The sequence below is a fragment of the Acanthisitta chloris genome, unplaced genomic scaffold (genome assembly GCF_000695815.1).
Source record: "Acanthisitta chloris isolate BGI_N310 unplaced genomic scaffold, ASM69581v1 scaffold9649, whole genome shotgun sequence".
NCBI classification, from domain to species: domain Eukaryota; kingdom Metazoa; phylum Chordata; class Aves; order Passeriformes; family Acanthisittidae; genus Acanthisitta; species Acanthisitta chloris.
In genome coordinates, this window is record NW_008693230.1 from 29,204 (window position 1) to 42,338 (window position 13,135).

At 39.6% G+C, this 13,135-nt stretch overlaps 1 protein-coding gene across 1 annotated transcript in view; it reads right to left on the minus strand.

Moving 5' to 3' along the window:
- The window catches only part of IL1RL1 (interleukin 1 receptor-like 1), a 20,484-nt gene extending 11,728 nt beyond the window's left edge, over positions 1 to 8,756 (minus strand). The window contains exons 1-7 of the mRNA XM_009083008.1: positions 8,690 to 8,756; positions 6,146 to 6,347; positions 5,684 to 5,852; positions 5,439 to 5,601; positions 3,551 to 3,619; positions 1,866 to 1,998; positions 1,628 to 1,785 (exon numbers count right to left, since the gene is read on the minus strand). Coding sequence (XP_009081256.1) covers positions 1,628 to 1,785; positions 1,866 to 1,998; positions 3,551 to 3,619; positions 5,439 to 5,601; positions 5,684 to 5,852; positions 6,146 to 6,347; positions 8,690 to 8,756 — 961 coding nt within the window. The remainder of the gene's footprint in view (positions 1 to 1,627; positions 1,786 to 1,865; positions 1,999 to 3,550; positions 3,620 to 5,438; positions 5,602 to 5,683; positions 5,853 to 6,145; positions 6,348 to 8,689) is intronic.
- Between the last annotated feature and the right edge of the window lie 4,379 nt (positions 8,757 to 13,135).

Here is a 13,135-nt window from a genome sequence, read left to right on the forward strand (position 1 = left end):
CAATAAAGGACTTGTTTTGCTAAACTAGAGTGAGCAGAAATTCAGTTTCCTTCCCTCTCATTGCAAGTACACTCCACACTCAAACACAGTGCAGAGCTGGTGTGCTTCCAGCTCCCTGAGTGATGCTACACTCACACTCACCTATCCAACCAAAACTCCTATCACCTTCCTCTGGGGGCAGCTGCTGCTATCCTGCTGTTAGAATTCACCTACATCCCTTCTAGTCTAGGCTATGGCAAAGAAATAAGCCTAGACTTTGAAGTTGTGGATCCTGTAGCAAGCTATGAGAAGTCAAGAATACTGCAGAACACGGATCTGTGCACACCCTGTGGTCACAATACACTTGATTTTACTCTTTCTTCCATTCTCTTATAAAAAAAAGTAACAAAGGCCTGTTAAAGGCCTTTGTTCTCAAGGTCCTTGAGAAAAGAAAGTAGGTTCAGATTGGATACAAGGAAGAAATTCTTTACTCAGAGGGTAGCAAGGCACGGGAACAGTTTGCCCAAAGAAGTCATGGATGTCCCTCCCATCCATGGAGGTATTCAAGGCCAGGTTGGATGGTGCTTTGAGCAACCTGATCTAGTGAAAGGAGGACCTGCCCATGACAGGGGATTGGAACTAGATGATCTTTAAGGTCCCTTACAACCCAAACCATTCTATGATTCTTGGTGATTCAGCATATCTGGAGGGATAAGAAAGGAAACCATTGACTTCAGCTCCTTGGGCCTTCACAGACAAAAATGCATTTTCTGCCTCAGGAATCTAACTCAGTGGTGCTGGCAATGCTGCTTAGGGATCTGGCTATCCCTATTAAAAAAAGTCCCATAGGAACTAAGGATCATCTCAGTCCCCACCGTTTACTGCCCTGGATTTTTAGTCTTTCTCAGGTACTACTAGTACCATGAAGTTAAAAAACAAGAACAAGGGCAAAGCCTTTGAAGTGCTACTCATCCCTCTATGTGGCAGAGTAAATGCAGTGGCACTCAGAGAGGGGAAGATAAAGACAGGCTTCAAAGAAGTTAGCCACTTAGCATTCAGTTTAAAATAGGCACTAGAGTGGATGCAGTATGGGAAGGAAGGCGAACAAAGTGGCAAACTGCAGCTGAAAGTCTTATTTTTCTGGACAGCACTGGAACAGGTTGCCCAGAGAGGTGGTAGATACCCCATCCCTGGAAACATTCAAGGTCAGGTTGGATGGGGCTCTGAGTAACCTGATGTCTCTGCTTATTGCAAGGGATGTTAGACTAGATGACCTTTAAAGGTCCCTTCTAACCCAAACCACTGTATGTATGATTTTTAAAGTTTGCCTATTTTCTGCCATCATTCCACACTAGAAACAAGTTTGGTATATCACAGTGGAGAAGTTTCCTAGAAACAGGATAGTCTTATCACAGGGCTGATACAGTCACACTCTGCATATTCCATCTCTCACTGATACTATTTGAAAAATCCAACCCCAACAGAATTTACCCCAAGGACTTTCAACGATGACAATTTTACTACCAGCTTGAATATGTAGGGAAGAACCTGGTTGGTTTTCCATCTTACTAAAAGAAACAAATAGCAAAATAAACTCACCAATATATTTCAAACTCAATTTGAAGTGAAAAAAAATGAAAAATCCTACCATCACGTTGCGCTTTGGGTTGTAACGTCACCGTGACCCTTGTGTTGTGCATGATGTTCAATGCTATACATGTGAAATTGGACTGGAGATCCTCCTGTTTTACTTCAGTAATATGCAAAGTGGTCTCTCTGTAGTATACGTGCTCACGTCCTTCAAAACTAATAGAGAAAGAGCTGTTACCATTGGTTTTAATGGCTAGGCAGTTTGCACAAAAGAAAGATTATTTATACACACTTACAAAGTAGTTTCTTCATGAAATCTTGGAAAATTAAAGTATTTCACTGGGATGTTATCCACATCCCATGTGACAACAGCCACTGGTTGTTTCTTAATCCCCAGGCGAGCCTGACATTTCAGAGACAAAGCAGCACCTAATGAAGATACAGAAAGACACAACATTCCTTGATGAAAAACAAGTATAATTTTATTTTCCTCATAACATCTTGCCCTAGAAGTCTTCATACCACTTGTGAGTTTTGTCTCAACAATTTGGTCATATTTTTTCTTGAATTACTACTGACAAAATGAGGCATAGAAGAGACCAGAAAAGAAAACATTAAATGAAAATTTTAACAAATTATCTAATGACACACCAAGGATTGCAAAAAGAATTATTTGTATTTATTATGAGGAAGGCAATGAACACTTTACTTGTGATGCTTAACACATGTAATCAGCTGTGTTGAGGAACATGGAAAGTGTATGGTGGTTTGCACACAAGTTTACATGGAAATAACAATGAACTTTCAGTATTTATTATTTTGCACAAGACTTGTGCAAAAAAATATCTTGGATTTTATTCAGGCTGGACGAAAGTAAAGTAAATCAGTCCAAACAAAACTAAAACAGGAAATTACTTATTAAGTATTAGTCAGTAGGAAATATTTGTTCCAAATCAGTGTCACCATTGCACTGAAAGAAAGTATTAATAAAACACATTAAATTGTTTCCATTTAAATCTGCACTTAAGCAGGGCTTAGATAAGATTAGCAAATTTTATGATTTACATCATGAAGTGGTATTAGGGAGCATGGAGAAATCCCTTCATTTTTGCAAATAGGAGACAAAAGAACCAGTACAGCAAATGGTTTTTGAATGTAAAGCAAATTTGCTCCATGTAAGCAGTGCCAGATTACTTATTAGCCCAGAGGGGTGGGCAGAGCCTGCAAAGCACTAGACATTGACCATGTTATTAGAGAAAGCTTGTCCTGAGGAACAGATCATCTAATTCTGAGTGGCAAAACAACTGGGGGAAAGAAGAAAAAAGAATGGGAATGAGAGACAATATGGCAAGTCTCTGAGCCACAGTACCTGGCACTTCAGAGCTCTGTGTGTCCCTGCAGTAGCTGCTGCTAGAGCAGACTTACAGTAGGACAGAAACAGTGGAGTAGTCATTGTGATCTTTCTCTGTTCAATGCTAGTCAACACAGACACGAGCCAGGCAGTGCTTCTCAGCCTCAGCCCCTTGCTCTCCTTCATTCCTCAGCCAAGACACAGCCACTGTCTCCACAGGGGAGTGGAGACAAGGAGCAAGATGTAGCTCTGGTTGCAAGAATACTCCATCCTTCCCTCTTGAAGGCACCAAGTACTTTCAAGAGATTTAGCTAAAAGCTCTCTTTAAACTGGATGGAAGCTGTCACCCTCTCAGCTGAGATATAATGATTCACTGTATGAGTAATCCGAGTTTATCCCAGTGAAGGTAGAACCAGTTATTTAAATCCCCTGAAACTGCACTTAATGCCTAACTACACCATCAGTTACATCTAACTTCACACCACCATGTCTGGAGTGAATTAAATCTGATCAATATTATGGTGCCAAACTGTTAGAAAAAAATTCCATCATCAAATTTGTTTGAAGATCCCCATGTTTGCTAGGCCAACACAAAATGTTAATTTAAAACAATTTATAGTTCATGCTTACCAAGCTCCACTTCTATTACCTCTTTATTCTTCGGGAATAAAATTTGAGGAGCTAGAGGTGAGGGTTTTGCTTTAGAAATTCAGGAAGAAAATAAAGCACATATTAGACAGCAGTGAAAATGCATTATGTAAGATAAGGCTTATAATCTGCACAGTTAATATTTTATGATCACAAAACAGAATTGCAAACTAACTGTTTCACATGCCTATTGGGATCATCTGGTTTTATTCCTATGACCAAATATTTCTGGGGAGTATGTACATGTTGTGGTGGTTTGGGCTGAGGTAGAGTTAACTTTCTTCACAGTGGCTGGTATGGGGCTATGTTTTGGATTTGTGCAGAACACAGGGTTGATAATGCAGAGATGTTTTTGTTGTTGCTGAGCAGAGCTCACACAGAGCCAAGGCCTTTGCTGCTTCCCATACTGCCACATGGCAAGGAAGTTGGGGGTGTATGGGAGACTGGGAGGAGACACAGCTGGGACAGGTGACCCAACCTGACCAAAGGGATATTCCATACCATAGGACATCATGCTCAGGATATAAAGTAGGATGAAGAAGGAGGAAGGGGGGGACATTTGGAGTGATGGTGTTTGTTTTCCCAAGGAACAATAACGTGTGCTGGTCCCTGCTCTCCTGGAGATGCTGAACACCTCCTGCCCATGGGAAGCAGTGAATTAATTCCTTGTTTTGCTTTGCCTGTGTGTGCAGCTTTTGCTTTTCCTACTAGACTGTCTTTACCTCAACCCATGAGTTTTTCTAGCTTTTACCGTTCCGATTCTCTCCCCTATCCTGCTGGTGGGGCAGTGACCAAGCAGCTGTGTGGGGTTTGGTGGCTGCCTGGATCCTGATTTGGAACTGCTGATTGCTGTATGCTCTTCCCCTGACCACAACCCAAACACAAAACTTCCTGAGGATAATGCATCCTAGAGGCACCTCAAAATCCACACACCTCAGCTGTGTTGTCCATGTTCAAAATCACAAAGGCACAGTAACCACTGAGCTCCACTGATTTTTTCTCCCTGTGTATATCTTGCTCATTTTGTCTCATTCAAGACAAATCTAAAAGTTAAGGTTTTTTAGTTCTACTCTCAAATAAATGCTAGATAATCAAGAGGGACCAAAAGGCATTGAGTTGTAGGCTATCAACCCATCAGTGATCTATTGATCACTAGTTGATGCTCACTCGTTAAAAATTCTTCTCCCCTCAAATGAATAGAAAGCAGAGAAAGTGACATCCCACTGAGGAGATCCTTCATTTCACAAATAACTGCTACCAGACATTTCTACCAACCACACCACATTACCAGAGACCTCAGAGACTTTTTAACTAAAAGCTGAATGTGACCAGGTCTGGCTTTACCCCGTCTTGCTCCATTTGGAAACCAATGCACAAAATTCACCTAAAAGAGCTGAGCTAAAGCTTAATTAAGATGATAAAATAAACCAACTGAAACTCCTTTTCTCTTTAATGTAGAAAAGGAATTTCTTTGCTTCAACTTTTGCTCTCTATAACTCCCTGACAGGGTTGGAGAGAGGTAGAGGATATTCTCTCCTGCCATGGCTGCAGGGAGAGGACTAGAGGGAATGGCCTTGAGCTGAGACAGGGGAGAGTCAGATTAGATGTTAGGAGGAATGTTTTCCCTGTTAGGGGAATGGGGAATAGGGAATTGCCCAGGGAGGTGGTGGAGTCACCATCCCTGGAAGTGTTGAAGAGGTGTCTGGATCTGACACTGGAGGATCTGGTTTAGGGTTTAGGGGTTCCAGCAGTGACAGGTTAATGGTAGGACTCAATGATCTTAGAGGTCTCCTCCAGCCTTGATGATTCTATGATTCTAAGCTGACATGAGCTTTTTTTATCTTAGCAAGCTACAAAATGACTGTCTTACCCTGGCTGATGAATATCCTTGTTGCTGATACATTAAACACTTTTCCTTTATGAGTGTAAATAAATCGACAAGTATAATAACCATCGTCCTCCCTTCCTGGGTTCTCAATATAAATATACTTTTCTTCCTTCAAGTATCTCTGACCCTGAAGAGGTTTGCAGTCCTGGAAAAGAATAATTTATTTGTTTGCAAGTTGCTTTTCCCAGTAACCTGATCTCTAGTGACACTATCAGGAGTCTATTTACCTTATACCACTGGATGACAGTAGCATTCTTATAATTATCAATGGTAGGACAAACAACTTTTCCTCTTCCAGTGTCATTTGGGTAACGAATCTGACTTGGGAAACATGTTCCTTGCTTGTATGGATGCACCTGCACACTCGTGTTGAACATCTTTGTGCGATTATTTGATCTTTAAAAATGGAATAAAGTTGTGTCAGTGAGAGTATTTTTATATGGAATATATCAAATACTTGCAAGAAACGTTAGGGGCTGTTTTTATAAGCATAGGGATGATTATTGTTCTTTGGTCACAGATTGGGTTTAATGACCTGTCATAAAAACAGCAGTTGGAGGATGAAAACTTATATGAATTGGTTTAGACCATGAAAAAATGGCATCGTTTCCACAAATAATAATTAGAATATATTATTAAAAGTGTTTCTTTCCAACCTTACACCTTTCACTCTGCAGTGTGGCACTTACAGATGTGTTACACATGTGTAGTTTCCAGAATCCTCTCTAGAAGTTGGCAGAAACCAAAGAAATCGTCCCAAGGAAAATACTCGTGATCCCTCTTCTTCTGCAGGAATAATTTTGTTATTATCCATGTGATACCAGGTGATTTTCACAGATGAACTCCTCTGGGGACATTTTATAACTAAAGCCTCACCTTCCATTGCATCAACTGCAAATGAATCAAAGAGAAAAATCTCAGATGAATTAAACTTTTGCCCCACTAAGAGGAGAATTTAACATTCCAGGATCAGTAGTCCACTTATGTCCCTCTACTTTCCTTGGGCTTTCAGAGATGATATAAACTGAACTTATTCTCATTAGATTTTATTTTCTATAAAAACTTGGTTTACCTTGAGTTATAGAGCCAGTGGTTTAAAAAAAACCTAGTAATTTATGTGTTGGACTGAAACAAACAAATCCCTAGATTCGAAGCAGACCCACACTAAAAAATATGAGTATTTACTAGAAAAACTAGTTATTTCTTAAAATGAACTTCTTATGCAAATATTTGCTTGAAATACTGGTTTTATACCAGTAGCACAAAGAGAAATACTGGCTTTAATTCTGTACTATGAACTTACCTTTCCTTACTTCAGTATAATGAATATTTATTTCTGTAATAGAGAAGGGCTTTGGTTCTGCCTTTTTAATACAGAAAATGGAAATTGATTCTTTTTCACATGGGAGAAAAAAATCACAGAAAGAGGAACTTTGTAGATAGGATCCTCAAAATAAAAACCCACAGAAAAAAACACAAAACACAAAAAAGCCAAACAAAAACAAGCAAACAAACAAACCCAAGATAAAACAAAACAAAACATAAAAAAAATCACAATAATTTCTCTCTGAAGTTCATGACAATGCGGAAAAATGTAAAGAAATGTAACAGACTGAAAGGAAGAATCTCATAGGAAGGTGGGAAGGTAAAAAGATGCCACAAATAAGTAAAAGACAAATAAAAAGCATAGGAAAATAAACCACACATGGTCACACGTAAGAAAAAAAAAGAGGAACAAATTGGGAGTAAGACACTGCATTTTTAGATATTTTTTTACTGAGTATATTTCTACTTTTGAATACTGAAATTGATCCAAAGAAATTCGAATCAAGTAAATATGACAAATATCTAAGTGCTCAGGCACCTGAATAGTAATTGGCTGCTGAAAACAGAAACACTAATCTGAAAGTCAAATTGAATTTTGAGGAGAGGAAGATGAGAAAATAAGCAAGGCTGGAGACAGGACAAAGTTAGAGATTAGCAGAGGAAATACAGGAGGTAAGAGAACATCAAAATGAGAGTAGGTGATCAAATAGCTACCCAAAATGGAGAGGATCAATCAAAAATGACACTTTGTGGGAGTATTGCCAACACATAGGTACACAAATCAGGGGGCAAGTCTCTCTCCATGGTGAACACTTGGCTTCTTCTCTGGTTCTCAGTGTTTCTCCATGGTGAACACTTGGCTTCTTCTCTGGTTCTTTCTGCAGAAGCAGCTAATCTCCACTGACATTAGGAGATGTCTTGCTTACTAATTCAGGCACCTAAATTAGTCCCAGCAGATGTGAGTACTCCCAACCCTATCATTTTATCAGTGTTCCTACTCATCAGCTTTGCAAAGACACTGGGACATATCAGGGGTGTCAGGACAAGAGGCATTGCCCCACTCAAGGGGATAGATAATGTATTTCCAACACATTGGAAATACATTTTTCTTCAGGGAAAAACAGTGGGGAGAGGGATGACAGTAGAAAAGGAAAGGCCTCATCAAAACTCAGTGACAGTGAAGAATATCTTGGCAAATTCTTCAGCAGAATTTGGCCACTCAATAAATCTAATTCGTTTGAATCTCAGCATTCATAATGTAAAACTGACAATATGGAGAATTATGTAGAGATCATATATTTTTCAGACAAATATATTGCTCAGCTGGAGAATGGAAATACTTTGCATCACTGGTCAGTGTCATATATAGTTCAGTCAGCAGTACTGACCCATCAGAAAGAGTTTACTGTTCTAGGCATCCCCCACGTGCAGGGAAATGTTCTTGTTACACTGTACTTGTCAGTTAACACCTCAAATCAAGCACATTAAATAGAATTTTTATTGAGCAGAGCACCCAGTTACATCCCTGGTTGAGCAGGGTGCATATGCATATGTTCAGTGCAATTTAAGCAATTTAAGCATGCTCCTGGAGACTTTATCCAGCTGGAACCTGGAGCATCAGCTACACTCAAATCCTTGCAAAAAGGTCCTTTTCTTTCTGCTTTCAGAGATGCCAAGTGGCAGAAGTACAACCTAGACTTGATGTCACAGGATAGGACAGCACTTGGTGCTTTTTAATATACAGAGAAAACACATGAACTAGTCTTTAAGTTGTGATTTGTGGCTCGAGATAAACTCAGTCATTTCAGATTTTAAAAGAAAACTATCAATTTGGGAAAAAAAAAAAAAAGCCTACACATTTTAACAGAACAAACCTCATCAGAAAGTACTTTGAAAATGTGACTTACATGTCTCAGATGTCATGGAAATGGAGAGGAAGGTAGATAAGAAGATCAAACGTACATACCCCATCATACTTGAAAACTGAAAACAAAATCATTGATATCTTAGAAAAGGCTCTGACTGCATCAGTTATGCTGCACTGATGTACATCTACCAACAGGATATGGATTCATGCAGTGATAAATGCATCTGTGGGCTGCTCTGTACAATGCATGAGTCTGTGTGCATGCGTGGCAGCAGTTTAGTAGCTTTGAGGTGATGTTCTCTTGTAGTTTCCATTGAAACTACTGTTTTGACTTAGTTTAAGAGGGTCAGGGAATTACTCTGCCATGGTGGACCTTGGGCAGAAGCCTCTTTTGGTTGCTTTATTTTTTTAAGGAAGCTAAATGTGGATAGAAGTTCTCATTTCAGGCAAGCACAAAAAAATTATACCTCATCTTAGAAAAGATCCTGGGTTTGGAAATATATACCCTGTCTTTGAATTAAACTTGCATCCAATCAATTGCTTAGGTGCACAATACCTTTTTGGCTTTCTATGGAAGTGGAGGCATCTTCAGTGACAGCTTCACTAGATCAGTGTTTAGCAGTAAGAAAAAAATCAGGTTAGTGCCATCAGCAATGCTAACCTGAAGGAGAACTGAAGAAATGGACTGGAAAGGTAAGTAAAGGGACATATTATACTCCTGTAACAGCAATAGGGCAGATCCTATGCCTCACTGACATCTTCATTTGTGTCTAATCTGCTGCAAATCACACCTCATGGTGTGGCTTAAGAATCATAGAATCATAAAATCAACCAGGTTGGAAAAGACCTCCAAGATCATCAAGTCCAACCCTACTGTGGTCACTAGACCATGGCACTAAGTGCCACATCCAGTCTCAGCTTGAAAACCTCCAGGGATGGTGAATCCACCACCTCCCTGGGCAGCACATTCCAATGCCTGAGCACTCTCTCTGTAGAAAATCTCTTCCTAATATCGAACCTAACCCTCCCCTGGCAGAGCTTGAGTCTGTGCCCTCTTGTCCCACTGCTAGATGCCTAAGAACTCTCCCACAAACCCCTTTAATAAAGAAACTGGCCATTTGACCATGAATATTAAGTTGTCCTAATCTAGGAATATCTCAGGCTACAGCAGGCATGCAATCAGCTATTCTATCCAGCTGTAAGTATTCTACTTACCCTTAATAATTTCTTCACTTGAATCCTGTTTTTCACTGCAGATCACAGAGCAGTGGGTTCTGTTATCACATATGAGTAAGAAGTGTCCCACAGTACTGCAAAGAGTAGACAAGTTTTCAAGAGAAAACAAGTTAGAAATGAATTGTAGTTTATCTTGCAGATAGTGAGCACAAGAGGAGTAGTGAAAAACAGGCAGGAAATCTAAGTGCTGTCGTCACACTTACTGCAAGGAATTTTTATTTCAGTGCCAAAGATTTCCAGACTAAATAGACACTGACAGAACATAACAAGACCTCTCTTTTGGCCAAGTCTGAAATTCAGAACAAACTCAATTTTCAGCTTTCAGAAATGTTATCAGCTTTGTATGGATGTGGAAGGTTTCTTCTTTTTAGAAAGTTTAATAACACCTAGAGGCTTATTCATAAACCCTGAAAAAATAATAATTTAGAATCACAGAATCACAGAATTTAAGGGTTGGAATGGACCCTACAGATCATCTAGTCCCAACCCCCTGCCCTGGGCAGGGACACCTCCTCACTAGATCAGACTGCATAAGGCCAACACTTAGTGTTGGAAGGGAAAAGTGAGAATTTCAATGTGGGTATTGTGCAGGTATAGCCACAAATCACAGAAAAGATGAGGTTTAGACTAAAAAAAGGAGCATCCCAGCATTAATGTTACATCAAGGCTGATGCCATGGCTTTTACAAGAAGTGAGTGACCAACCAGAGCTTCAAGAAACAATGTGTGTGAGGAGCTGCTCACTTCCATTAGAGCTGGAGAAAAGCACTTTGTTCAAGCACAAGTCTAAGGACTTCTATAATGCTGAGGAAATCTCAGGCCTACCATGAATAGATTTTTAGAAGTTACTTTTCAGCACAACAAACATCAGGAGTTTTACCCAAGAAGGAATGAATCAGCTGGCCCAGAAGAGGGTTCAAAATTGACCTGAGACAGGGCAGACCCTCAGAAGAGAGATATGCCACAAAACAGCACACAACAAAATTCACTGCATCAGCACAGCAAAGGATTTGTCTTTCTTCATCCTTTAGAGCAGAAGGCTTGTTCCTAGAAATTATTTCTGATGCTACTGAGGAGCAAAAATATTCAGAATATTCCTTCTCTGCTGGGATCTTTCTCCCACCAAGTATTTGGTTCTGTTCCAGGAACTTATTTGCCCCCAACAATCTATACCAGCAGTTATACTAACTGCCCTATTTTTAGAGCTACTTTGTTTAAGCAAGTGATAGAATCATAGAACCATGAAGGTTGGAGGATACCTCTAAGATCATTGAGTCCAATCATTAACCTGTCACTGCTGGAACCCCTAAACCCTAAAAACCAGATCCTCCAGTGTCAGATCCAGATACCTCTTCAACACTTCCAGGGATGGTGACTTCACCACCTCCCTGGGCAATATCCCAGTGCCTGAACACCCTAACAGGGAAAACATTTCTCCTAACATCTAATCTGACTCTCCCCTGTCTCAGCTCAAGGCCATTCCCTCTAGTCCTCTCCCTGCAGCCATGGCAGGACACACATCCCCCACCTCTCTCCAACCCTGGCAGGGAGTTGCAGAGAGCCAGGAGGTCACCCCTGAGCCTCTTATCAAGGCTAAACAATTCCTTCAGCCCTTCCTCATCCCACGTGTTTTCCAGCACTTTTCTGCCCTCGTTGCCCTTGGCTGGACTCACTCCAGTGCCTCAATGTCCTTTTTATAGTGAGGGGCCCAAAGCTAAGCACAGCACTGAGCTGTGACCTCCCCAGTGCCCAGTCCAGGGAGTACAAAAAGTAAAAGGATTGAGTTTTAAAGGAAAATCAATTTCATATAGTAGGTTTGGAGGCTGTCTGAAATGAGGTTCTTTCTCAGTTGATATTCTATTGTATATGTCTATTTTGTATTCAGCCACAATTTATACTGGTGAATCCCTTACTGACAGTGATATTGCTGCTCGTTAACAAAAAGTCACTAGATGTGTCTTCTCCCTTCTTGACATACAGCTCTGTCCAGGAAGGGAGACATCCAATAACTTGCACTCACCAGCTTTTCTAAACTGTGCCAGAATGATACAGGAATAAGAAATTTATATTTTTCTAGCTCTGTGCTTGCCAGTTGTTGTAGTTAGCCTTCTGTTTATTGAAAAAATATCTTTGAGAGACCTTACACCTACTGGGCTATCAGCCTGCACCAAAAGAGTGAAAAAATATTTGAGTTGAGATTTTCCCACTTAATTTTGATGATCCATGATCCTTAGGGCAATTGAAAGGTATTCTGAGTCACAAGACATAGGCAATAACACACCTCATGTACCACCTGTACTAAGGAAGATGTTCTTGTAGCTTAAAGTACTGAGAAACAAAGGCCATCATTTCTGGAAATAATTATGCATTTTCTTTCTCTTTTATAGAGTTATTTACAATATATGTTTCATTACATTTTTCTAAAGCATAACCTGCAGAACAGATTCTTGGGTCCTCAGTATAGCATAAATTTAGGTTGCTAATAATCAGGAGGAAAAAAAAAAGGAGGTATTTTCCATAAATCTCTTTCTTCCTATAGCTCAGAATGACTTCATGCTATGAATGCAAGTCTAGGTCTGTGAAGGAGAACCTCAGGGTGATGCTGAAAAAGCACTAGAACCAAACACAGAGATCTAAGCATTCCAAAACCTAGTTCCTAATGACCCAATGCCCAAAGAAGGTGAAAGAACTGGGAACACATTTGGTGCTGAAGCTGTGTTATGTCCATAGTATGATAGTCTACAAGGACTCATTGCTTCTTCAAAAGCATCTGTGTTAGCAACACATTACTGATTTTCTTTCCAAAATTGTATTTGGCAACAAAATGTTAATAGTACTGTTTATATAAGTGACAAACATTGAAAAAGTACCATACCTTGCATACTAACAAAACCTGGAAATGTTATTGCCATTTCTACTTTAAAAAGATTAACAAACTTTATGATGCAAACACAGCAGAAAAGAGCAGCTGTGTGATATTTCTTTACTAAGATATAGAACTCATTCACCTTTTGAAAGGGATTTTCATTCTTTTATCAAACCAGAAAATCCATTCTGACTGAAAATGAGTTATTAAAACAGCCACAGTAAAACCAAACTGATTCCAGAACTAGTATTGACAAGAGTTAACAACTACACAACTTACAGCTGTAAGTGCAAAATTTAGGAATATTAATATATGGAAATCCTAGAATTTATATACATATTTTTCTTATGAAATATTTTGAAGCAAGAAAGTACATACATATACT